Source organism: Castor canadensis, chromosome 18 (genome assembly GCF_047511655.1).
Source record: "Castor canadensis chromosome 18, mCasCan1.hap1v2, whole genome shotgun sequence".
NCBI classification, from domain to species: Eukaryota; Metazoa; Chordata; class Mammalia; order Rodentia; family Castoridae; genus Castor; species Castor canadensis.
The window spans coordinates 35,422,593-35,447,224 of NC_133403.1; the positions used below are offsets into that span (position 1 = coordinate 35,422,593).

Genomic DNA, 24,632 nt, shown 5'->3' on the forward strand with positions numbered 1-24,632 from the left:
AAAGTGTGCATAAAACCTGTATCACTTTTGTGCAAACTCTCTGTTGATTTTCATAAGCAGAAAGGAGCTTAGACTGAGATTAGGTTTACTAAGTCTGTTGAAAACCAAGCTTGTTTTACTGCCTAGAATCAAATGTGCTTCTCTGACTAGTACTGTGTAAAATGCACCAGCCCTCTCATGTAAATGCTGACATAGAACAGAAGAGAGAGGAAATGCAGGAAGGAAATCACCAAGATGGCCAGTATCTGATCCACACAGCAGACCTAAGAAACATGGAAATAAGAAGATGGTTACTTTTTTGCGAATGGAGCAGACAGTAACCTACGCTGTAGTCCCTAATCAGTGTGTCAAGCTGTAGACATAAATTTCAGTGGTTACTGGGGGCAGAGAAGGAGGTAGGAATGAGGGCTTAAAGAGTGGTGGTAGGAGACAGTAACTGTTACTTACACTGATTTACTTAGGCTTAAGGTCTTAGGTTCCTGATCAACCATTTCTTTATCCAAAGCCATAGTTGTAAATCATTGCTCTTAATGTGTGTCTATCCACTCAGTTTTTATTATTTACCAGTTTTTTGCATGCTTACTATGTGGAAGGCAACTGGTAAGAGCTGGGACTGTAATAGAAATTTCCTTAGGTATCTTTTGGTACAGGGGAGGTGTTTGAGTCAGGAGGAGGTAAATGTAACAGCAGAAATGTTGGCAACAGGAACTAAATGGAGGACACCTTCTAGTTGAAACCCTCTGCTCACTTCCACCTCCTGATGAGACTCAGTGTGAAGAGGCAGTCCCCAACTTCTCTCAGGGGTCAGAGAAGACAAAGCACTTTATTCTCTTGGGTTGGTGAAAACTCTGCAAAAGGAGGTGAAACAGACTCCTTTAAAGATGAGTTGATTTCACTAGGAGGCAAGGAAGGAAGAGGTTTTCTGAGTAGATAAAAACGTCATAAGAAAGACATGAAGTTTTCTTTTCATCATGTGACATGTATGGGATTCATTGAACCATCTTTGGTCACTTGAGCATAGAATTTTGTGTCAATAGAAGACAGAGGTTGAGATCTGATTGTCATAGAAGATTAATAGTACATTTCAGACCTAAGTAAGGAGGAAAAGGCAAAATGCTTAACTTTTTTTTACATTATAGTTCAATAGTACTTTAATTTTTTAAGCATCCACTAAAAAAAACTGTTAGTAGGAAAGTGACACATGACAAACAGATCTGCCAGAGTAAATAAACACTGCTGATGGCAGTTATTCTTGCTAATGAATGAGTTTGTCCTTTCATAGGCATTTTCTTTTCTTTTTTTCTGGCAGTACTGTGGTTTGAACCCAGGGCCTAGAGCTTGCTAGGCAGCTGCTCTGCCACTTGAGCCATGCCTTAGCTCTCATAAGCATTTTCTGAGTGTTCTATGTAAAAATCTCTTATCAAAGGGATTGCTTGTGAACATGTTAATATTTTTTGGCTTTCTATAAAAGAGGCTGGTTTGCTGGGTGGTAAATGCCAATGTAAAATGTTTGGTTTCTTTGATTAAAAAAATGATAGAGTGTTGCTTTCTGATTTTCATGATTTTTGCTAACATCTGGTGAGTAACTGCTTTTGAAGCAATTGGATCTCCCGTTTTGGTCCTTAATGAACATCTTACTGATGAAAATAGAGTAGCAGTTATGCTAAATGACTGAAGGATGGACAAAGAGATAAAGCAGAGAACAGAGGTAGAGTTCCTTATGGCAGCGAGCCAAAGGCTTCCTAACAGTTACAGATAACTGAAGATAGCACTCAGTGTGTTTCTGGTATTGTCAGACAGATGCTACCTGAACTGCTCGTTAACAGGCAGGTCCTTCTGCTATGCATGCAGGTCCATTTCTGCAGTTGGCTTCCCTGTGTGCTGCTGTATTTTTACCCACTATTACTCAGTGCACTGTTGTGGATCACATGGGTAGAGATTTAGAGTAAAGTAGAGTGAATATGCTGTTCCTCAGTAGTTAAAAATGTACTTCGTCTTGTCAAGACACTGTTGAGTGTCCAGCAGTGTATAACTGTATGTCCCAGACTTGCCTGGTTACTATTCAGACTGCTGTGTGTCTTCTGAGATTCCTATTGATATGCATTCCATCAAAGTAAAACACCAATGTGGATTATTAGGTGGAGATGCCTTTATGTTTTTAAGCCATGCCTGCAGAAAAGAAAAATAAATGGACTTTTATTAACCCAGTACTGCCCCCAAACAGACAAATGTAATCAGGTGTGTGTTTTAGCCAGTTAAGACCATCACATTCTTAAGCTGTATGGATTGAGCTAAATCATCACAGAAAATTACATTTTCATAAGGTAAATGCAACTTAAATTATCACTGTTATTTCTTTTTTGACTATTTGAGATTTAGAGGGAAAGGGTAATGTTTCTTTGGTTGTGGGGAGATTGTTTTCTTCAGGCAGGGTCTTTCTGTGTAGCTCAGGCTGGCTTCGATCTCACAGTCCTCTTGCCTCTGTCTCCTTAGTGCTGGAATTAAAGGCATTCATCACCAAGCCTAACTTGTAATATATATTTTTGATGTAATAATTTATTATTGGTAGCACTCTAGTACAGTTGGGGGTTGGGGGGAGCAACAAAAACACTGCTCACTGTTCGTGCCTGTAATCCCAGCTGCTTAGGAGGCAGAGATAGAATGATCCCGGTGGTTTGATGCCAGCTGGGGGTGAGGGGAGAAGATATGAGAAATGTGGAAAAGAATTAAAGAAAAAGAAAAGCACCTTCTTGGTAGGTAACCACTAGTCACCTGTTGGTGGTGGTGGGGCTTATAACATGTTTAAATTTTTTTCCTTAGTGGTGCTGGGGTTTGACCTCAGGAGTTCTCTACTACTTGAGCCATGCCCCCAGCCCTTTTTGTTTTTGGTTATTTTGAGATAGGGTCTCCCATTTTTACCCTGACTGGCTTGGGACTGTGTTCCTCCCATGTAACTGGAATGACAGAGGGGAGCCACCACACCTACCTTCTCTGTTGAGAGAGTCTCACTTTTTTTCTCCAGGCTGGCCTCAAACCACCATCCTCCTGATCTTCATTCCTTCCCCAACCTTCCCCTCAGTTACTTACTTAAGATCAGCTTAAATTGTTTGATTAGTATTATACTACTGTTTTTTTTTTTTGCTGCCTTTTTGCTTTTTAATATTCCACCAATTCTCAAGAGTGCCTGTGTATTTTATAAACTGTAGATAAGTCATAGTTGGAGGTGGAATTTTGTTTGAGGTATTTGATAGGAAATGGCTTTCTTGACTAAAGCAAGCTGTGATTTTCAAGGCTGCAACAAAAACATTCCAGGACAGGAATGATTCAGTGTCTTTGACAATGTCAGTTTCTATTATCACATGTTCAAGCCACTATGGTACATCACAGCTGATGCTGTAATTAAAACAAGTGAACTTTATAAAGCATGGAATGCAAAGGAGTTTTGAGAAATTGATTTAATAAAAGTATGAGGTTATTGACAAGTTGCCTAAATGAGTTTCAAGGCTGCAACAAAAACATTCCAGGACAGGAATGATTCAGTGTCTTTGACAATGTCAGTTTCTATTATCACATGTTCAAGCCACTATGGTACATCACAGCTGATGCTGTAATTAAAACAAGTGAACTTTATAAAGCATGGAATGCAAAGGAGTTTTGAGAAATTGATTTAATAAAAGTATGAGGTTATTGACAAGTTGCCTAAATGAGTGTGTTTTGGATTGCTTCCTGAAGACGTAGGACTTGAAGTTGATGTCAGGCATATGTGTAGGCGGAGGAGTGTACTTTAATTCAGATTTGCTTTAGTGAGCAGTTTTCATACTTACCGAAAATGAACAAAGATGAAAACTATTTCAAAACTATGCTTCCTGAATTCCTTTTGTACATTGTGACAGACTAAAGTCCAGACATTACTGTAATCCATTCATGATAAAAACTCTCAGAAAAATAATAATGGGAAAACTTCCCTGACTTGATAAAAGAGTATGTACAAAAATCTTGTAACTAACATTGTACTGAATGGGGGATGAGTGTTCCCCACAAGAGTTACAGCAAGGTGAGGATGTCTGCCCTCACCATTCTTACTCAGCACAATGACGAAGTATTCTCTCTTTTCCTCCTTCCCCCACTCCCTGCTGTTTGAGCCACACCTCTAGTTCATTTTGCTGTGGTTGTTTTGGAGATGTGGTCTTGTGAACACTTTGCTTGAGCTGACTTTGAACTGCCATCCTCCCGATCTCAGCCTTCCAAGTAGCTAGGATTACAGGCATGAGCCACCACTGGCACTCAGCTTATATAACATTCTTGAAATGACAAAACAATAGACATAGAGATCAGTTGTTGTCAGTTTAGTGGGTGGGAACAGAGGAAAGTTGGTGTAGCTGTAAAAGAGGAGCATGAGGTATCTTTGTGGTAATGGAAGCACTTTGCACTTCGGCAGCACCAGTGTCAATATATTTGTTATGTTCCTCAGAGTTTTGCAGTGGAAGAAGTGGATAGTGGGAACATGGGAGCTTTTGGTATTTTGTAAAATTGCACATGAATCAATGCTTATCTAAAAATAAAAATTAAAAATTAGTGTAAATGAATTGCTTTCTCTTTTAGGTAGGTGCCCACTTTTTGTATTTTACATAGCTTCTTGGCATCAGTATATTTTGCTGGCTATATAAAATTTGAACCCAGATCAATGTCTGTTTCTGTGACTGCTTGATGAAATCTTTGAACTAATGTATCCTTTAATCTGGGCATAGATGGCTTTTTTTTTTTGTTTTTTGGGAGACAGGGTCTCTCTGTGTAGCTCATGATGGCCTTGAATTGCCTCAGCTTTTGGCATGCTGGGATTATATCGGTGTGATTACACCTGGACTCCCTTTACTTTTTCTCATGAATACTTAGCTTTTCTCAAACTACTCAAAAACCCCGCCAAAAAGCAAAACATGTGTCTTAGAAATGTAAAACTGGTTCTTTTGGCCATAATATAATTAATTTCTCCACGTTTAGAATTTCTTTTTAGGACTAATAATAGCAGCTGTGATATGACAGTGATTGATAATTTGTTAATTACGTTATGTAAAATATAAGGAGCCAGTAATGTTACGCAGATTATTGTACTCCTTAAAAACCATGAATAAATCCAGTGACTGAGTGAGAAAAGTGACACTATTGTTGGCACTCTGAGATTCTGCAGGGACTTACATTGTAGCTAAAAATCAGCCCTGTCTTCTTGCTGTGTTCAAGAGGCTTTTCATTGATTTCTGTTGAGAGGAAAAGCCTTTTTTAACTTAAAAAAGAAAAAGAAAAAAGGCAGCACTCTGCAGGCCCCATGGATTATTCAGATCTTTTAGCAGCGAGTTGCTCTTTCTCTGGAAAATTGGCTGTTAAAGTCAGAGGGAGCACTTAATAGTTTACGTGGCGTTTGATTAAATGGAACATTTGGATCAGTATGGATTCCAGATTTAATGGGGCACCTCTGTGTCCCTATGATTAGCATAGTTATTTTTCTATATAAAAGGAATATGATCAATTTAGGATACACTGTTTTGCATTATAAAATAAAAGCAGCATGTTAGAGAAAAGCTGACAAACTGAAAATTTTGGGAAGACTTAAAAGCATGACTAAAATGTGTAACTTACAAATAACACAGTTTGGGCCTGCATTGGGGATGGTTTGTAGTAAGAAATAGTGGACTCCTGAGGAAGTGACAATGATAGCCACTGACTTCACAGTGTTGTGTCTGTGCCAGGCACTGTTCAAAGTACTTTGCATGTACTGACGTTTTCTCAGCACTGTGAGGGAGGGACTACACTATGACTTCCTGTTTGTAGACAGGAAACTGAAGCAATCTCCCAAACAAAAGGGCACGGGATGGGGGTGAGGGGAAATAGAGGATAGAGACACTGGAGTTTGGTCTTAACCCCTACTTTATATTGACTTCCCCAGAGAAGTGAGACCACATGTGTAATAAAAGATGATGTTTGACTGCATCTGTTATTGGCTGAAATCTGTTGAGTTGGAGTCAGTAAGACAGTTTGCCTGGAGAGAACAAAAATGAGAGCAAGTGTGGGTAGGATGTTGATAACCACCTGAGCACCACGCATGGAAGTAACAAACCTGTTTCAAAAGACAACACCATAATAGATCTTCATTATTCTATACAAGACAGCGAGTATTCTGGTGCGCTGAGCAGAGGAGATTGGCTTTGTAGACAGTAAATGGCTGAGGAAAGCAGAAATAGAAAAGTTGATTTGCCTGTAGGGTTACAGCAGAGGGAACTTCAGTAGCATTCCTTCTGTGATTAAAAAAAAAAAAAAAGGGCCCCTGTTGATTGCTGTCTGTGAATCTGTGAATATCCTAATGTTTTCCCCTCCCTCCCTCCCTTTACTTCTTTTTTTTTTTCTTTCTTTGCAGTGCTGGGCTTGAACTCAGGGCCTTGCACTTACTAGGCAAGTGCTCTACCACGTGAGCCACATCCCCCAGCCCTCTTTTTTCTAATTTTAAAATTGTCCTGTTGAAGAGTTTAGTTTGACTATGTGGCATGTAGCATGTGTTTTGTTTCAGTATGGACTTTTGGAGCTTGTGCCGGAGGCCAGTAGAAAACAGGGTCCTATAAGTTTTATTTAACACATGCTGCTCATGGGGCAGCAGTAAGCACCCTTTGAAGCTGAACGTTTGGGAGATTAGTAGAAAAGATTGAGAATCTGAGCTGAAAAGTGTAGACTTGGGAACACACTTTATAGGTTGTTCTAGGGAAATGGCAGGGATCTAGCCTTCACTTTCAAAGCTAGAGGAAATTACAAAGGTTTTTGTTGTATCTTTACTCTTTCAGTCTTTCTCCCCTTATCCTAAATTTTGTATTTTAGGTTTTGACCTTTTGCTATTGATTGTCCACAAACAGGGTGAAACAGAAGAGAAGACCACCTTATCACAAAGCTTAGACAGTGATGCCAGCTTTCTCCTTTCTTGGTGTAATGAGCTTGAATGGGTTCCTAAGCCATTTGAGATTTAATTTGTTCATGTGTACAATGTGATTGGCATCATACCTAACTCAGGGTTTTCTGTAGCAATTAAATATATTTTAAGGCTTTTAACTTAATAGATCCATATAAATTATTTTCAAAAAAAAAAACCACAACAAAACGAAATTTGATAGTGATAAAGCCCTTAAACAGGAATGAAACTGCAGGTGTAGAAATCCAAGTGTATTGTCATTCTTATCTCCACTTCCCCCATCATGGGTGGTAGAAAGATTCTGCTTCTTTAAGCATTTATGGCTCATTGGTTGTTTTGATACAAGAGATGTGATCACTTGCAGGGATGTTTGGTCAAGTTAGGGGGAAGAGAAGATAGTAATATATGTAACCAAATGAAATGTTATTTACAAAATGATGTTTCATGAAATAATTATAGCTATCCGATAGTAATTCAGAAAAGATTTGCTGATGTTTCAGGAAAATGGGAAGGCTTGTGGAGGAAGAAGTATTTGAAAGAAGGGTGTGATGAGATGCTGAAATGAAAAAGTAGGGTAGTTATTTCAGGAGAGGGAGCTACAGTGAATAAAGGAATGGAGAAAGAAAAATGTGTGCTGAAAAAAACTGGCGTTTTTGTAATAAATGTGTCTGAGTAGGATGAAATGAAGTAGGTAATAAGTTAGGATGAGACCAGATTATTGAGGAGCTCAGTTGGTATGCTGAGGAGTTTTGGATCTGCATGTTATTAAATGCTGTAATCAGCAGTCTTATTGCCACTCATAGGTATTACCTAATAGCAATTATAGGCTCACAGAAGGTCTTTGTAACAACCTTGTAAAATGTGTGCTGGAAATTACACTTCAAGGCAAATTCAACACAGTTCTATTTCAAGGCAGGGTGTGAACTGGTGTTCCAGAGGTCCAGTGAGTCTTGCTTATATCTTAATTAGTGTATAGGTTTTCTGTGTTTATAGAGAGAAGAAAGTTGGTGTTGCCTTTGTTCCTTTTGTTTACCCAGTAACATTGTTGTCTATTGACTGCTTTGTAGGAGAGTAATACTCTAGTTTTTCATTAATCTTAACTAGTTACACATTTTTACCACTGAGATACTACAAGGGTAAAGATGTTTGTAAGTGATTCTTGGTGTACATTTGGGGAGGGCAGTATTGGGATTTTAAACTGTGGGCCTGGAGATTGCTAGGCAGGAGTTCTACCAATTGAGCCATGCATGTTCCCTCCGTTTTTGATAGAATTTATGTGAGTACGTCTCTGGTGCTATCTAAAACAAATATTTTAGATGTGTTGTTTTTTCTTAGTCCTTTTTTGATTCACAAATACAGGAGACACTTCCTATGAAGAGATTTCTAAATGAATTCTTTAGAAGCTCAAACACTGCATGCATCCTTGTGAAAAATCCCACCACCACATAGTTTCTGACAGGCGTTGGTCATAAATATTTGGTAATGATTGTCAAATAAGCCTTACACTGTATTGAAACTTTAATAGGAATGGCTTTTAGTTCTCTTGTAAAATTGAGAATGCCAGTTCAAGTGATAAATAGTTAATGTTTTTTAGATATGTGATTTAAATCAAAATAATGGCTCTTATTGATTTTTTTTTGCATGTGAATATTTGACATTAGAAAAGTATTTCAAACCTGCATTTTAGATAGAATTCTAGTGTACTTGACATCTCCAGAAATTGCTCAGATTCCAGGTTGGATAAATGATTTTTTGTTACTTTTTTACAATTTTGAGTAATTGCCAAAGACTTTTTTTAAGTTGTGTTTCTTCGAAACCCAAAGTTTTATTATTCTTGTTTCCAGAAAGACTTAATTTCAGTGACAGATTTGATTCAGTGTGAAATACTGGCTAGTTGCCCCCAGCTGAAAATGTCCCTCTCTTAATTGTTTGTGTTTCTTGCAAGTTTAGTTTCCATCTATTCACCTCTAAAAACTATTTTTGCATACCATCCACGTTCTGAAACTGCTAATTTACTTCTCTTTGTTAGCTTTTTTCTGTTAGTTTTTAGTTACTGTTGCAGTGGGATAGCATCCACCAAATGTATTGCAGGTTGAATATAATTATCCTAAAAGTTTAAGGTTTAATTAAAAATTGTGGTAACCTTATTAGAGAGGGTTGACTTTCTGGACATTGAATAGGCTTCTTTAGTCTGCTTTCTTTGACTAGTGAAGAGTACAGCTGTTGACACCCCAGGTCTGCTTCATCAGCTAAGTGGCCTCACCTTGATGTAGGTAGGGAGGCTAAGGCTGTAGGAGGTAGTCCTTCTGAAGTGAGGCTGAGGGGAGGTTGGCATGGAGCTTCTGTTGCTGGCTCCCTCTTAGTGCTGTCTTACAAATCTCGGAATGTTATCATAACCAAATTGTCTCAAAGACAGGAATCTTAATTATGTGTCAAGGAAGCCACTACATACCTTTTCTTCATCATTTTCACTTTACACAAACATGCTTCTTTTTCTGCATGAGGAGAATTTGTAACCCGCTTATGGAAATAATCTGATGTTTCCTCCCTTTCCTTGCCTCAAAAAAATAGTGCTGTCCAGTTTCATTGAAATCTGTGTTTTAAAATTTAAAAAGCTTTAAAAATTAAGAACATATTGGAATATTTGTCTTGTAGCTGAAAAATGACATTTTATCTTAATGGCTATTTTGCTTGTGTTGCAAAATTGACTTAAAGGTCTCAGTACCAAAGTATGTGTTTGTATATAAATGCTAGGATTGGTAGTTGAGGGATTTTTTTTTTTTAAGAAGACAGTCAAGAATTTAAAATTTGGTATTTTTAAAATTGGTGTTATTTTTGCTAATACCTGGTCATTTTAGTTCGGTGTAATACAATTTTATGTGTTAAACTAGTTTTATGAATTGATACTACAAAATTAGCTTTTTTTTTTTTTATCAATTTGATTTTAGTTTAGTTGTGGTGCTGGGAATAAACTCAGGGCCTTATGTATACTAGGCAAGTGTTTTGCCAAGTTGCATCCCCAGTCCCCCAAATCTACCTTCTAAATTGTAGCTTACTAGTTTGATAAAGTATCATTGAACTGAAGAAGTTGCTCATAGACATGTCCCACTTAAAAACTATGTTGGCATATTCATTTGCCTGCAGCATAGTTTGTGCAGTAACTCCAAAGTTTTATCATAGGTATAATTTGCAGTGGCTTTATGTTACTCAATATTTAACCAGTATTACCTAAGTAAGGCTCTTACAAAGCTTTGTCAGTTCTGAACTTACTTTGTTTTCAGCTCTTTCCCTGATTCTTAAAAGCTGGTTATAGTACATTTTAATCAGCTTTTCTCTCAACAGGTCATGGTAAAGTTCTGTAAACTACAGGAAATACATGCAAAAATGCATTTGTTCTTATTTGCTGAGCAGTCAACTATTTACTGCCTGCCTGCTGTGTGCCAGGGAGTGTGACTTAACATGTCTTCAACCTCAAGTACCTTTACATTTCAAGACAGGAGAAAAACAGGCATACTTTTGTACAGTGCTTGGAGAGCGGCATGTTGTCAGGGTGTCTAGAGGGCTCTGAAAGTGCCCTGCTGGAGCTCTGGGGTAGGAGAGGTGTCCTTGAACCGCAACCAGGATTTTGGTTTGGGAGAATAAATGTGATACGTATTGGAGTTCCTTGGTTTCCAAATTGTGTTTTGTGCTTCTCCAAGTTTATTCTTTATGTTTTATGTTGGGAATACTGCAGTAGAGAATGATGAGCAGCTGACAGTGTTAGAGAGGGAGAGGAGAAGAATTTACTGGAAGTGTCCTTCACTAAGCTCCAGTAAGAGCAAGGACAGTTTGTGGTGCGAAGGGGAAGGTGGAATCTATGGGTTCAGATGCAGGTAGGTGGTAGATTGTGGAATTTCTCTATCAGTGGTTTCTGTAATTGAAACAGGAAACAAGGTCATTGGTTAAGAGCAAAAGCAGAGGAAGAGGTGCCAGAGGTTTGTGGAGAGGGGCTGAAGGAAACTGTCCAGGGAAATGTGGTTCCATTCTCAGCACAATGGCAAGGAGCCATTTCAGTTGTATTTACAAGTTTAAGGCCAGTTTACTTCTGGCTTGTGTGTTTTTCTAGTCACATTCATGACAGGTTCAGGCATAGATTAGGTGGGGAGTTGGATTTAACTAAGGTTTTTTTTTTTTTAAGGCAGTATGATGAGGGGGCATGTACATGAATGAGAAGAAACAAGATGCTCATAGGTGGAGGGACTTCTTAACGTTGGAAGTAAGACTGTTTAAATAACAACTAAGAAAACACTGCTGCCAGAGTTTTCTAGTGCTTCGTTTAAAAAACCACCATCATCTAAAGAAATACATTCTTAAGATTTTTTCCCATTAAGTTCAAATTCACAAGCATTATTTCAGTTGAACTTTGTTTAAAGTAATGATTGTTTTGTAGCATAATTCTTGATAATATGAGAGTGTGTATTGTATTCTAGTTAAGTTTGTACATCCCATTGGCTGATGTGCAAAGGAAGTTCTGGTATGTTTGAAGGCTTGTGTGTGCTTATGAGTAGACTGCTTGAATGAGAATAGTTTATTCTTTTTTTTATTTTAGGAAAGATAAGTGATGTGTGCAGATAAGATTTCAAGAGAAATGCTTGCTATTTAAGAAAGAACTTATTTTCAGGTTCTTTAGAGATTTCTTACACATGTAAACAATATATGCTCGCTCTAAGGAAGAACTGCTCCAGCCTCTGATGAGCCCTTTGGATTTGATTAGCACTTCAGATATCTCAAAATATATGCTCTAAAACTTTCTGCCAAACCCATTTAAGGCTATACCTTTTTCATATGTATTGATGTCACAATGAGAAGTGAGAATTGCTGGATCTGTGTCCTTCAGCAGCTGAGGGAGTGAGAGTCCCTGCGTAAGGTAGGGGAAGGGACTTGCTTTATATGGGAGCATGGACACCTAATATGTGTCAGGGTTTGTTAATCTCGGCCCTATTGACATTCGAGCCAGATTGTTCTTTGTGGAGCTGTTCTGTGCGATGTAGGATGCTTAGTGGCACCCTTAGCCTCTGCCACTGCATGCAGTAGTAGACCACCCCTCATCCGTCTTGCTGAAGCACGCTGTCTCTAGACACTGCCAGATTGCCATTGAACATCAAAATTGTTCTAGGTTGAGTACGGTGATTTATGGTAATAGAAGGGAGACCCAGGCTCTGGCTTCATTGATATAAAGTTGGGAATTTGAGAGTGTTGGCAATAATGGCGCCGATAGGTTTCAGTTCTTACTGCACCCTTAAGCTTCTGTTTCCCAGGGTCACGGTCCTGCCTCAAGTCTAGCTTGAATCCTCCTTCTGCCCCAACCTCCAATCAGCATGAACCATAAGATCCTAACCAATCAGATCATGCCGAGTCCCACTGAGGGGTATTTAAGCCCTTGCCCTTCCTGCTTCTCTTTTTTTGGCTCTCTCTGCTCTCTCCCTCTCCCACTGGGCAATAAAGAATCTCTTGGCCAGATCACTCCTCTCCACGTGGTCACTTTTGGGGCCCACATTTCCAACAGAGAGTATCGGAGTGTGAGGAATAGGCAGGCAAGTAGATATTTCGTTAGCTTTGCCTTTGGTAGTTGACACTATCTGAAATCTTGCAGTTTTATAAATTTTGTTGGTTGATCAAGAGAGGTCATCTAACCTAATACCGTGTTTCACCATGACATGGTATGCTCCGACTTACTTACTGGCAAATAGCATCTTTCTCCTTAGGCCCAGTGGTTTTCCCCGTTTTTTTTTCTTTGCTACTGGAGTTTGAATTCAGGGTCTTGCACTTGTAAGTTAAGTGCTCTTCCACATGAGTCACACCCCAGTCTTTTTTTTTAAAGGCATGTTCTTTTTCTTTTAGGCTTGACTTTGGAAACATCTAATTGTTTATTGTTTTTATTTTGTTTTTCTAGAAAAGGTTTTCCTGTTTGCCTTCTCTGAAGCCTTACCTTCTTGACTTGGGTCTTCTCTTTCTTGGTTTCCACTGAACAGATAGCCAACAATAGTAATAAAGATGTTTGTTTGAAACTGTGCCAGACTTGAGGGGGGTGGGTCTATTACTAAGGTAGTGAGGCCAAGACACAACAACTGAGGTGATACCTTTTAAATTGCTACTGTTTAATTAAGGGCAGCAATTTGGAGTGATTAAAGCCACAGAGTAAGTCAGTTGGATTGTACAGACTGAAAGGAATGAGATGTGACCAGCATCTTACTGGTGCTATTTGTTGTGTGTTGTAGGGTTTTTTTTTTTTTCATATTTTACTGGTGCTGTTTTTATGTTGTTGAGATTCTTGTAACTATTGCCCAAGTAGCTGGGATTATAGACACGAGCCACTACACCCGGCCTGTGGTTGGAGTCTTTTACAATGCTTGCAGATAGTTACATTCCTTTAACTCTCAAATCTACTTCTTTTTCCCATAGTTAAAAAAATATGTGTGTGTGTATGTATGTATAATTTAGATTGAGAATATAGAATCACCAAATTTAGCAAGCTTTAATTTTGAGTACTTTCAGTGTGTCCTGCACCTATATATACCCAAAGATAAGCAAGGTGTATTTTCTGATACTATTGCATAGTCTATACTGTCTCCTGTAAAAGTGGCTAGTTCTTTGACTGTGAGTGACAGCTTCTGTCTGCTGTGGGAACTGAGAATTAAGGTTTGTTTTTTTCCTTATGAGTCAGAAGGGAGTATAATGCTAGAATGTGGGAATGGTTACTCTTTGCAAGACACTTGGGCAAGAAAGATGGAAACTGATGCATATTGAGGAATTCACCTTGCGCCAGCAGCTTATTGAGGCACTTTCATACACGGGACCTCAATTCTTTACCTCATTTACAGTGATGCTGTGATATACGCAGTTTTCTCAGTCTGCTGATGCTCCAGCAAATTGGCAGACTCAAGGCCACACAGATGCAAAGTTAAGGTTTAAGTCACTGGTTTTAAGGTGATGAAGATGGGATTCCAGGCTTTTTAACTCCTGAGTTTTCCAGTGTACTGTGTTGCCTGGAGGTAGATAATTTTAGCATTCCAGGTAAGGTTTTGGGGATTAGAAAAAGGCCTGTGTTCTATGAAATACACTTTCATTTTTTGTTGACCATTTATGGAAAACAAGAGGCTTGTCCTTTCTAAAGAATGAAGCCTGGGAAAGACTGTCCTTTCAGAGATACTGAGTAGTTTGGGATGAATATGTAGCCACAAGGATCTCTAAGGCAGTGACAGCTTGGGTTTCCAGGAATAATGGCAATAGCAGGTTGCCATCACGGCCTTCCTCAGTGCGGGTGGGTGGAGGGAAGTCACAGGTTAATATTGCCATCTGACTGAAGTTTTTACAGCTGGAAACACGATTCTGATTTCAGAAAAGACCTGGGGTCTTTTTCTGTAGTCACTGACTAGAGGCAAGCACTACTATAAAGACCTGACTTCTGCCTTCCGTGAAGTACAGTGTGTGTGTTAGGGGACTTGTGTCCTTGTGGGTTTGGATTGATTTGTTTGGACCAGAAAGGAAGGCCACAATAGTAGGCCTTCTCTAACTAAATACTTACTGACTTATAAGCAACAACAAAAGTGTTGAGTACTGAGAAAGAAGTCGTATTTATAAATTATCATAAAGGTGATTGACAAAAAAACCTGACAGGGACAGCCAGTATCTGTGATAGAACCAGGTTTCTGAAAAATTATTTTTAGTTCGAATATGTAATTAATTGGGTAAAAGTTAGTGGGAATAAACAAGACACCCTGAATTGATTTTTTTTTTTTTTTAAAGATCAATCAGCAGATATTGGAGGGAAACAGGACTTCATAGTTCTGTGAGTGAAAAGGAGCCTGGGATTTGATATGCTACTAAAAGAGTTAAAGTGATGTCTAGGTTGACTTATATAAGCACATGGCAAGATCAGGGTAATGAACAGTTTCACTGCTCTCTGCCTTATCAGAGATAGCTACAATATGCTCATTTGTAGAAAGCTTAAAAACTGAAGAAAAAAACAAAACAAAACAAAACTGGAGTCAATTAGAGAGAGGGGAGCTGAGGTGGTTCTAAACCTAGGGACTATATGATATGGGAGAAGGTTTTAATTATTGGACATAGTTTAGAGTGAAAGAGAAAAACAAAACAAAACAAAACAAAAGCCCAGCCAGGTTACATATTTCGAGGTAGCAGATACGTACATCATTGCACAAGAAGTCATGTAAGTTGCAGGGAGACGTAGCTGACTCATTAAGGCTCATTAGATATTTTGAAGTCTGTTGTCTTTCCAGGTGCAGAGCCCCATCTCTGCCGCTAACAGCAGCCTGCAACATTGGAGCCATCTGACTCCAGCATGGCTATACATTGGGGACTGTGTTTTTCTTTTAGTCTTTGATGTTCCTTGATGAACCTTAGGCCAGCAATTTTCAAAAGTGTGGTCTGCAGTCATTGTGGGTTGGTGCTGGGATCTGGGTCTCTTACATCCTTTTTAGGGAATCCCAGAACGTCAAAACCATTTCTGTGATATTGACCCATCATTTGTCTTTTTCCACTCTGTGTTGGCTCTTGTACTGCTGGTACAAAAGCAATGTGGGTGACTTAATATCTTAAAGTAACCAATGTAGTGCCGCCAAACTACAGGGGAGTTGTGTTTTTCAGAAGACAAGACCTTCAGTTTTACTTAACAGTGTTTGTGATGGTCTAAAAATTCTTAATTTTATAAAATCTTGACTCTTTAATGCATCCCTTTTTAATATTCTGTGAGGGAAAATGGTAAGTAAAGCAGTTCTGCCACATCTAGTGGTCTTAGGAAAAGCATTTGTACAGTCCCACGAGTGATGGGACAGACCATCCATTTCTCCTTCAGAGGGTGACTGGTGAGCTACAAGTATTCAGACTTAACAAGTTTACCAACCATGTTCTCCTCAATGAACAAAGTGAGCTTGTCAAGGAAAACGGTGACAGTATTTGTTACTTGAGATAAAATTTGTGATTTCATGCAAAAAATGAGTCTTGGGGAACTTGTATTTGCCACTGTGTGCTGACAGTTCATTACTTAAAAGACCTTTTCTGGGTTTGGGAGTGTAGTTCAGTGATAGAGCACTTTCCTGTCATGAACAGAGTCCTGGCTTCAAGCCCTAGCACTGCCAAAAGTAAGCGAGTAATCAAAGAAACAAAACCCAAACCAAACACGTCCCCCCACCAAAAAAAAAAAAAAAAAAAAAAACCAAAACAAAAAACAAAAACAGTTTATTTTTCTGCTGAGATCATTGATAGTATCAATAAAAGTGATTTTTAGATAGTAAAATGTCAACCTCTGGAAGATCTGTAGGACACAGTGAGCTAGCACTTTCCAGATGACTAATTCGTGATACTAAAAATTAAGCCTGGGTAAAACATCCTGTCAAAGTGCAAAGTGGACTGCTGGGCTTTAGTGGACCAGAATATGGGAAGGTCAGGGATAGGGTTTTTGGATTCCACATTTCAACCAGTCTTTTAGAAATGGCCGTTTCTCACGTTTTGGTATAGAATTAGGGAAGAATGTTCACACTTCATGGTAAAGGTTGTTAAAATACTCCTCACTTCTCCACCTGTGTATTTCTTTTTTTTTTTTTCAACTTAGGCAGTTTTCAATGTAAGTTGTATATAAGACTACTTTATTCTTGCATCTTCTCAATTGTTTCTTCCTTATATTTGCCCTTTTCTTTTCCAACTTGGTGAGATTTGGCTTTCTGTTCCAGGATCTTTTTTCGGTCTTTGTCCAGTTTTAGCCTGGTGATAACCACCTTGCTGGGGTGAATGCCCACATGTACTGTTGTGCCATTAGCCTTTTCCCGCTGTACCCGCTCAATGTAGATGATGTATTTCTTCCGGTAAACCTGGACAACTTTGCCAATCTGCTGACCTTTATAGTGTCCTCGCACAACCTGAACTTCATCATCCTTTCGGGCGGGAATAGATCGAACATTGTACTTCTGTCTTAGCTCTTTGGAAAGAGGGGAAGACATAATCTTCCTGTGAATGTGGGATGGTGCATTGAAATGCCTTTTATGGTTCTTGCTTCGGTCAGAAGTCACAAAGGGATTGAACTTCATTTTGGCTGCTGCCGCTCCGGCGATGGTTGCAAAAGGGAAGAGGTCTGCGTGTTGCTTCCGGTTCTGTCCACCTGTGTATTTCTATGAAGCCAGATTTTCTTCTTGTACTTTGACCAAAAGAGGGCAATACAGTGTATTGATTGTAGCAGTAGACATGACAATTCAGACAACTTGTCTTATAAAAATGAAAATTGACTTACCTCTTTTCACTCTTTTTTTGGAAAATATAATTTATGCTGATGTGTAATTTGGTTATTTTGTTTAAATAAATACACATTAAGATGATGTGGCTTTAATTTCCAATATAGTAATTTTTTTTCTTGTTTTGGGGTTTGAACCCAGAACCTTGCACATGCTAGGCAAGTGTTCTACCACTGAGATACATCTCAAGTGCCAGCTAGTACATATTAGTAAGTATAACTCATGAACAAAAGCTTTTTGGAATTCCCTATAATTTTTGATGTAACATTTTTATTAGCATATATTAGTTGTATTGGGGGTTTCATTGTGACATTTCCATGTATATAGTATACCTTGGTTAGCTTCACCTCTACCATCACTCCTCCTCATCCTCCCCTCCCCAACTTAAACCAATCTCAACAGGTTTCATTGTTCAGTTTTCATGTAAGTCTATCAAGTACATCAATCACATGCACCCCCTTTCCCCGCTGCCATTCACCCTGTCCCCCTCCCATGACTACTCACCCCTGACAGGACCTGTTTCACATTCCTGCCTTTCATTTTTACGTCCATATTAACTTCTGTAGTGAAGACAGCGCTCGTCTCTCTCCAGCACCTTTCTAAGCTAGAAGCTAAAAAGTTGGTGAATGTAAGATCAAAGGAATTGGGAGTAGTTCTGAGACATTTTACTCAGATTACAAGAAAGCTTGATAGTGTGTGTCGGTTCCACAGGAAAGAACATCTCTCCAGTGTCTATTACATTGGCTTTTTTTTTTTTTTTTTTCTTGTTTTTGCTTTTCGATGGGGTTGGGGTTTGAACTGAGGACTTCGCACTTGTAAAGCAGGTACTCTGCTGCTTGAGTGAAATCTCCAGTCCATTTGCTGTGGTTATTTTGGAGATGGAGTCTCACAAACTACTTGACCAGCCTGGCTTTGATTTATGATCCTCCAGATCTCATCCTCCCAAATAGCTATGTTGGCCATTTTTAATGCCTTGGACAAACTCTTTTTTAAATCCTTAAAAAAATCACCATTGATTGAATCAACACTAATTCAGTGTTGTAACAGTTACATGTAATACTTGTATTTTAGTAATGTTTTTCTACTTCCATTGTACCAGACATGTTAATTCTATCACACTTTAAAGTCTTATTTAAGTCTTTCATCTTAGTGTATACTGTTTGATTGGCTTTCATTCTCAGAGGGAGTTTTGTTTTTTCTGACCTTGTCTGTAACATCTGGGGAGGTGTTCCATGTTGGATTATGTTCTCTCAACATGTATTTGATTGCTGCTATATGCCTGTTCTTGTGTTTTCCTTCCTTATACAGCCAGTGTTAAGAGTTATTTAAGCAGAGGACTGTCTAATTCTTACTTAGTTTTTATTTTACTCTGGATTACTCCTATGCTCCAACTAAGAGCATAAGCGTTTATAAATATAGGAAAACTTTGAAGAAGTATGTAGCAGGATCCATTCATTATGTTTGTATAATCTGTTGGTTTTTGCAGGCTTGTGGGTCACCCATATCTAAGAGAGTGACAGTTTTCCCATCTTCTTTCCAGTTGGACACTGGGGAATAAGTGGATAGGGATAGCTTCCCATCACAAACATTTGTGCCGTTTGTTAGTTCATTCAATGAGAAAAACATTTATTAAGTGTAAAGCACCGTTCTGGGGTTTAATAGAGAGCTGTGTTGCTTCTATTTAGTACTCTTATTCTCATGGTTAATTTAGTTAAATCTTTGTGATGGTTAGGGTGTTTAATTTATAAATAAAAATTTCTTCATTTTGACCCTTGAGAGCTACATTTATATGACTCTTTGTACTATACTTGTGACAAGAAAGCACAAGATTAGGTTAGTTTTAGTGGTGACAGAATAGGTACATGTAACTTAGATGATCTATGAAAATAATGTGTTTGTGAAGGTTGCATGTGGTGAATCATTATAAAATGTTAAAACTATTTTTATAAGTTGTGCTTAAAAAAACTAACATTTTATCTCAAATATTTCAAATGTGGTGGAAAGTGCTGTCTTGCAAATGCCATTCCTTTGGCTAAACATCATTGTATAAACTTGTTTGTCAATTCATACAGAGTTATGCAAAATAAGTCCATCACTTCCAGGCACGAAAGGCAGTATTAAGCTATTAGCACTATTAGTCCGTGTCTACAGAAAATGTTAGAATGAAGCAATGAAAGAAAAGGAGTGAAGAAAATAAAAAGCAAAGGCCACATTGGGATGTCTGCATGGCAGTCCCAGCCCTTGATATTATACCATAAGTCTGCTGCTGAGAATCTTCTCCTAGTGGAATACACAGAATGTGGTGAACTCATCTCTACGTAAAATAAGTACTCGGCATGGCTCTGGGCAAGATTTTTTTCCTTGAAGAGAAAATCAAACCAAGTATCTATTGAAAATAAATGTGAGTAACTTTTGGTTTACATTGTTCCTTAATGTTAATAGCTCTCCTAAATTCATGACCTGGATCTTACACAACATTAATAGTTTTGAATTTTTTATTAGCATATATTAATAGTATAAGGGGTCTTCATTGTGATGATTGAGATGAGAACAGTGTACTTTGAACAAGTTCACCCCATTTGGTATAGTCCTGTAACTCCTCTCCGTCTTCAAACAGTATTTGATGGGTTTCATTATGCCATCTTCACACCACATGCATATTTCTAATGTACTTGGATCTTTTCCACACTATAATACCTTCTCCCCATTGCCCTTGTGGACAGCCGCCCTTTTGCACTTATGTCTCATTATTGTTACTATTGTTTTAAGTCTAAATTCTGCATATGAGCAAAAATATACCAGATTTGGCTTTTTGAGGCTGACTTATTTCGCTGATTGTGATGATCTCCAGTTCTATCCATTGTCCTGCAAATGACATAATTTTGTACTTTATGGTTGAGTATATACCACATTTTCTTTATTCATTCCTCAGATATTGAGTACTTAAGCTGATTCCACAGCTTGGCTATTGTGAATAGTGCTGCAATAAACATGGCATCCCAATACTTCTTGTATGTTGAGTTAGACTTATTCAGATGTGCCCAAGAGTCGGTACAGCAGGGTCCTGAGATAGCTCTTTATTTAGCCTTTTTTTTTTTTTTTTTGGTGGCACTGGGGTTTGAACTCAGGACTTCACGTTTGCTAGGCAGGTGCTCTACCACTTGCGCCTCTCTGCCAGCCCTGTTCCTAGCTTTTTGATGGCCCTCCATACTGATTGCCATAATGGTTGCGCTGGTTTACATCTCCACCAGTAGGTTTTGAGATTATGAGAGCTCCCTTTCCCCATGGAGACCTCAGTATACTGGTTTTGTTTTTTTGGTGGTTCTGGGGTTTGAACTCGGGGCCATGAGCTTCCTAGGCAAGCACTCTATCACTGGAGCCATGCCCCCAGTCCCTTTTTTTTTTGGGGGGGGGTGTATTGGGGTTTGAACTAAGGGCTTTGTGTTTGTGAGACGTGCACTCTACTGCTTGAAACACACGTAGCCCCTCAGTGTACTTTTGATTTGCATTTCCTTTATGACTAAGGTGTTCAGTATTTCTTCATGTATTTATTGTTTTGTTCTTCGAAGGACTGTATGTTTAATTCTTTTGCCCATTTATTAATTGTATTATTAAAGAACAAGTTTTCTTTTTTGTGGCATAGGGGTTAAACTAAGATTTTTTTTTAAAGTATAAACAGTATGGGAAAAAGTTAAACTTCAAAATCCGTAAGTGTACATAATTTTAAAACATGAAAAGAGAATGCTATGGAATATTCCTGGCTTTGCTGCTGCTATTTTTATAAGAAACTAGAATATATCCTTAATAGGCTGCATCTAATCTATTACCCCTCATTTCCTTTTGATTCAGCAGTTTTTTAATCTGCCTTTGAGGGATCCTTTTCATGTGTAAAGACATGATACCAATCTTTTTTACCAACAATTCCACATGCTAGTATCTTTTTTATTCTAACAACTAAAATATATTCTTCTCCATACACCATTTATTCCTTTCAAGGAGTTTCTTCATGTCTGAATTTTTTTTTAATCCACGTCTTTATCTTTACAAACCCATCTTTTATCTTTTGTCTCTTTTCAGCTCAGTCTGGTTTTTAAAGATTTTAAGTCTAGAATACTCTATTATTTTTGTGATATAAATTCATTGGGTCATGTATGAAGAATTTAATCTTTACGCTTGAAGTCAAAGGATAAAGAACTTGATCCCTAAAGAGTTCTTTTCACACATTTCCAATTCAGTGAAAGCAAGGGATTGCTGCAGGATTGTAACTGAAAATGTGGTAGTAGATCTTCCTCTTGAATGGTGCATATTAATTTTTATAAGCCTCCATTCATTTAGTCATTCAACAAATACTAAGTGTCCAAATTTTACTAGTCACTGCACTGGGGAATATAGTTGTGAGAGAAAGTAAACTTGGTTTGTGCAGTCTTTGAACTTAGGTTATTGTCAGGGCAAGGGGGAGACATTACTAAAGACACCCAAACAAAAAGCAACCAAGTATATTTGTAAGCTGTATGGTGCTATATAGATACTGGGCTTCATTTAAAAGATCGGGGAGTCGTTTGTCTCAGGAAGTGGTGGGTGGTTTCCTTCAGGGATTTTGTTGGTTTGTTTGTTTTTGGGTGCTGGAGATTGCACCCCAGGGTAGCTCTTGCTCTTCTACTCCAGTCCTGAAGTGAGATTTGAAAGTAGAATTGACTTGAAGTAGATGAAGAAAGGGAGGACACTATCTATGGCAGCAAAGACAGCATTCCCTGGCAAGGGCAAGAGGCATATTCAGGAATGAAAGAAGGCTAGCGTAGTTCTAGTGGAGAACGGGGACAGTTAGGCATAGACCAGGTACAGCTAAGCTGCAGATAGCCTTCCTAGCTGCCAGAAAGATTTAGGTCTGTAGCTTAAGAGCATTCGGGCTACATATTTTGAGGAGGAATTGGGGGTGGGGAGATGCGGGGTGGTGAATGGATGGGGCGTTTGATGAGAATGGTGTGACTGTGATGGTCTGCAGCATGTGAGATGGGCAGAAGTGGATATGGCCCAACGTGGATGTGGGCTTTCTGGTCAGGAAGCTCTTCCAGTGTTCTCCTTGCTTTAAGCCCTTTTGCAGTCTTACGTAGAGCCTCAGAGGGGGTCTCTGTTCTTTCTTGAATGCTCACCTATCATGTCTGCATGCCAGGAGTCTGAAGACTATTTCTTCCAGGGTTTATTGCTATGTTACTGCAGAAGACTGCTGGCTTTCTCTGAGTGATTAAAATTGACTCATAATTCAAAAGCAGGTATGTGAAGGCTAATTTTTTCTTCTTTGGGCAGTGATGGGGTTTGAACTAAGGCCCCTGTGCTGCTTTCTAGGTAGATGCTTTGCCACTTGAGCTGTGCCCCATTCCTTTTTTGCTTTAGCTTTTTTTCAAGTAGGGTCTTGTGTTTTTGCTGGGGTCCGCTGTAGACTGGAGATCTACCTGTGTTTACCCTTTGCTGGCTACGTTTATGGCTTACTGGTTGTGATGAGATCTTGCTGACTTTCTTGCCTGCATGGCCTCTACCACGATCATCTTCATCTCTGCCTCCCTAGTAGCTGGGTTACAGCTGTGAGCCCTGTGTTCAGTTCTCAGTATTCTTGACCATGTATTTTGGAATGCTTTTGGAAGACTGATTTTAAAAACTTACATGAGTGTTATGTGTCCTTTCTGGCGGTGCTGGGGTCTGAGCTCAGGGCTGGGTGCTTGCTGGGCAGGCGCTCTGCTGCTGGAGGCGCCGCAGCCCTCTGCTCTGCTCGTTTTGGGAACAGCCTTGCTTTTTGCCAAGCTCACCTGGACCACAGTCCTTCTACCTTACGCTTCCTGCTGTAGCTGAGGATGCAGGCGTGTACCACCATCACAGCTGTTGGTTGGAATGGGGTCTCACAAGTTTTTCGCCTGGACTGGCCTGGAACTGCAGTCTTCCCAATCTCAGCTTTGTGAGTGGCTAGGATTACAGGTGTCAACCACTGAGCCCAGGTAGTTCTTGATTTCTATATTAAATATATCCTACATTTCAGGCATTTAAAATTAATTCTTTACCTAGACTTTAAATTCTGCTTCTTGGTCCTGTCTTTATAACTAGCAGCACTCTTACAAATATAAATATGGTAGATAAAGTAACATTGGTTTACAGTCACTGGTCCCAGGTGTACTTGTCACCACATCTGTACTGAAAAGAAGTGTTCTCTTCTTTGGCAGATGTGAGAGGGAGATAACGCTGAAGCCTTTCTTTGAGTAGCCATCTGTTTAAAAGAGTCTGTTTTTAAATGTAGCAGCTCATGTCACATCAGTCAGAAGTGGCTCCTGCAACTGCAACAGGCTCTCTTTTGGTTTAGTACATAAACAAAAAGTGTTTTTCTTCATGTTTCATTGCTCTGTTCTTCAGTCTTCTTTTTGTTGCTGGCTTTTTTTCCTTTCCCATATATGAGATTTGGTTGAGGAAAATGAATTGTTTATAGGCACAGGGTTAGTCAAGAAGTGAGTGATCTGAGCCTGCTTAATACGTTTGTATGTTTGTTTCAGAAATGATAAAAGCGAACCGTGTGGAAGGAATGTACTTAGGCTTTTTAAACTCACATTCATCTGACATGGCACCCAGTGCTGATGGAGAAGAACGCAAGGGACCTGGTCACAGATTAACCGCGTGATGGCCAGAGAGCCAGGAGCACTAGAGCCTAGGCATAGGTCATGAATCTGTAGTTCTACCCGTTCCTTTTCAAATGTGTGAGAACTTCTGATAAATAAACATTCTGGTAAATATCACACAGGTCAACTCTTGCCATTGTGCTTAAAATGTTTTCCTTTTTCTTCCATTAGTATTTTCAGTTTTATTTCTTTTGTTATAGGACACCTCAGTGAATGAGAAAATCATTTTTAATCTTTCGATATTAAGCATTGAAAATAAATTGTTATTGTGAATTTGATTTCCCTAGTCTAGTAAAGACTTAGCAATTTGAGATATTACTGGAAGGTCATTTACATTTTATAAAAATTTTAAGAATAAAATTTTAGGTTAAGCAAATACATGTGCAGTGTTTATACCTTTCTGTCTAGAAGAATTTATTGAATTTTTGTAACTACCCTTCCCAATACATTGAAAATGATGGTATATAAACAATGTAATCCCCACAGATTTTTATCATGTGAAGAGGCATATGGGTATTGAAAGTCTTGGACTTGATTTTTAATTAATAAGCATGGCATTACAAGTAGCTTACTGACTTGTAAATGCCTACTTCTGATGTCTTCTGTTACATCTAATTCTGTTTTTATTTTGTTTTTGCAACATATTAGGCAGTTTTGCTTATATTCTATTGCTATTTGAGAAGAAACAGTTTAAGCAAAAATAAACTTCAGCTTTGGCATTGTTCCAAAAGTTATAAAATATTCTGA

The 24,632-nt window shown here is 38.7% G+C and overlaps 2 protein-coding genes across 4 annotated transcripts in view; one reads left to right on the forward strand and one right to left on the reverse strand.

Moving 5' to 3' along the window:
• Window positions 1–24,632, forward strand: part of Med13l (mediator complex subunit 13L) — a 285,007-nt gene that overhangs the window by 68,995 nt on the left and 191,380 nt on the right. The window lies entirely within an intron of this gene.
• Window positions 16,572–17,083, reverse strand: LOC109699736 (large ribosomal subunit protein uL24-like). The gene has a single exon (XM_020184583.2). It carries the CDS (start codon window positions 17,026–17,028, stop codon window positions 16,591–16,593), a length of 438 nt encoding a protein of 145 aa, XP_020040172.2. The 5' UTR covers window positions 17,029–17,083; the 3' UTR covers window positions 16,572–16,590.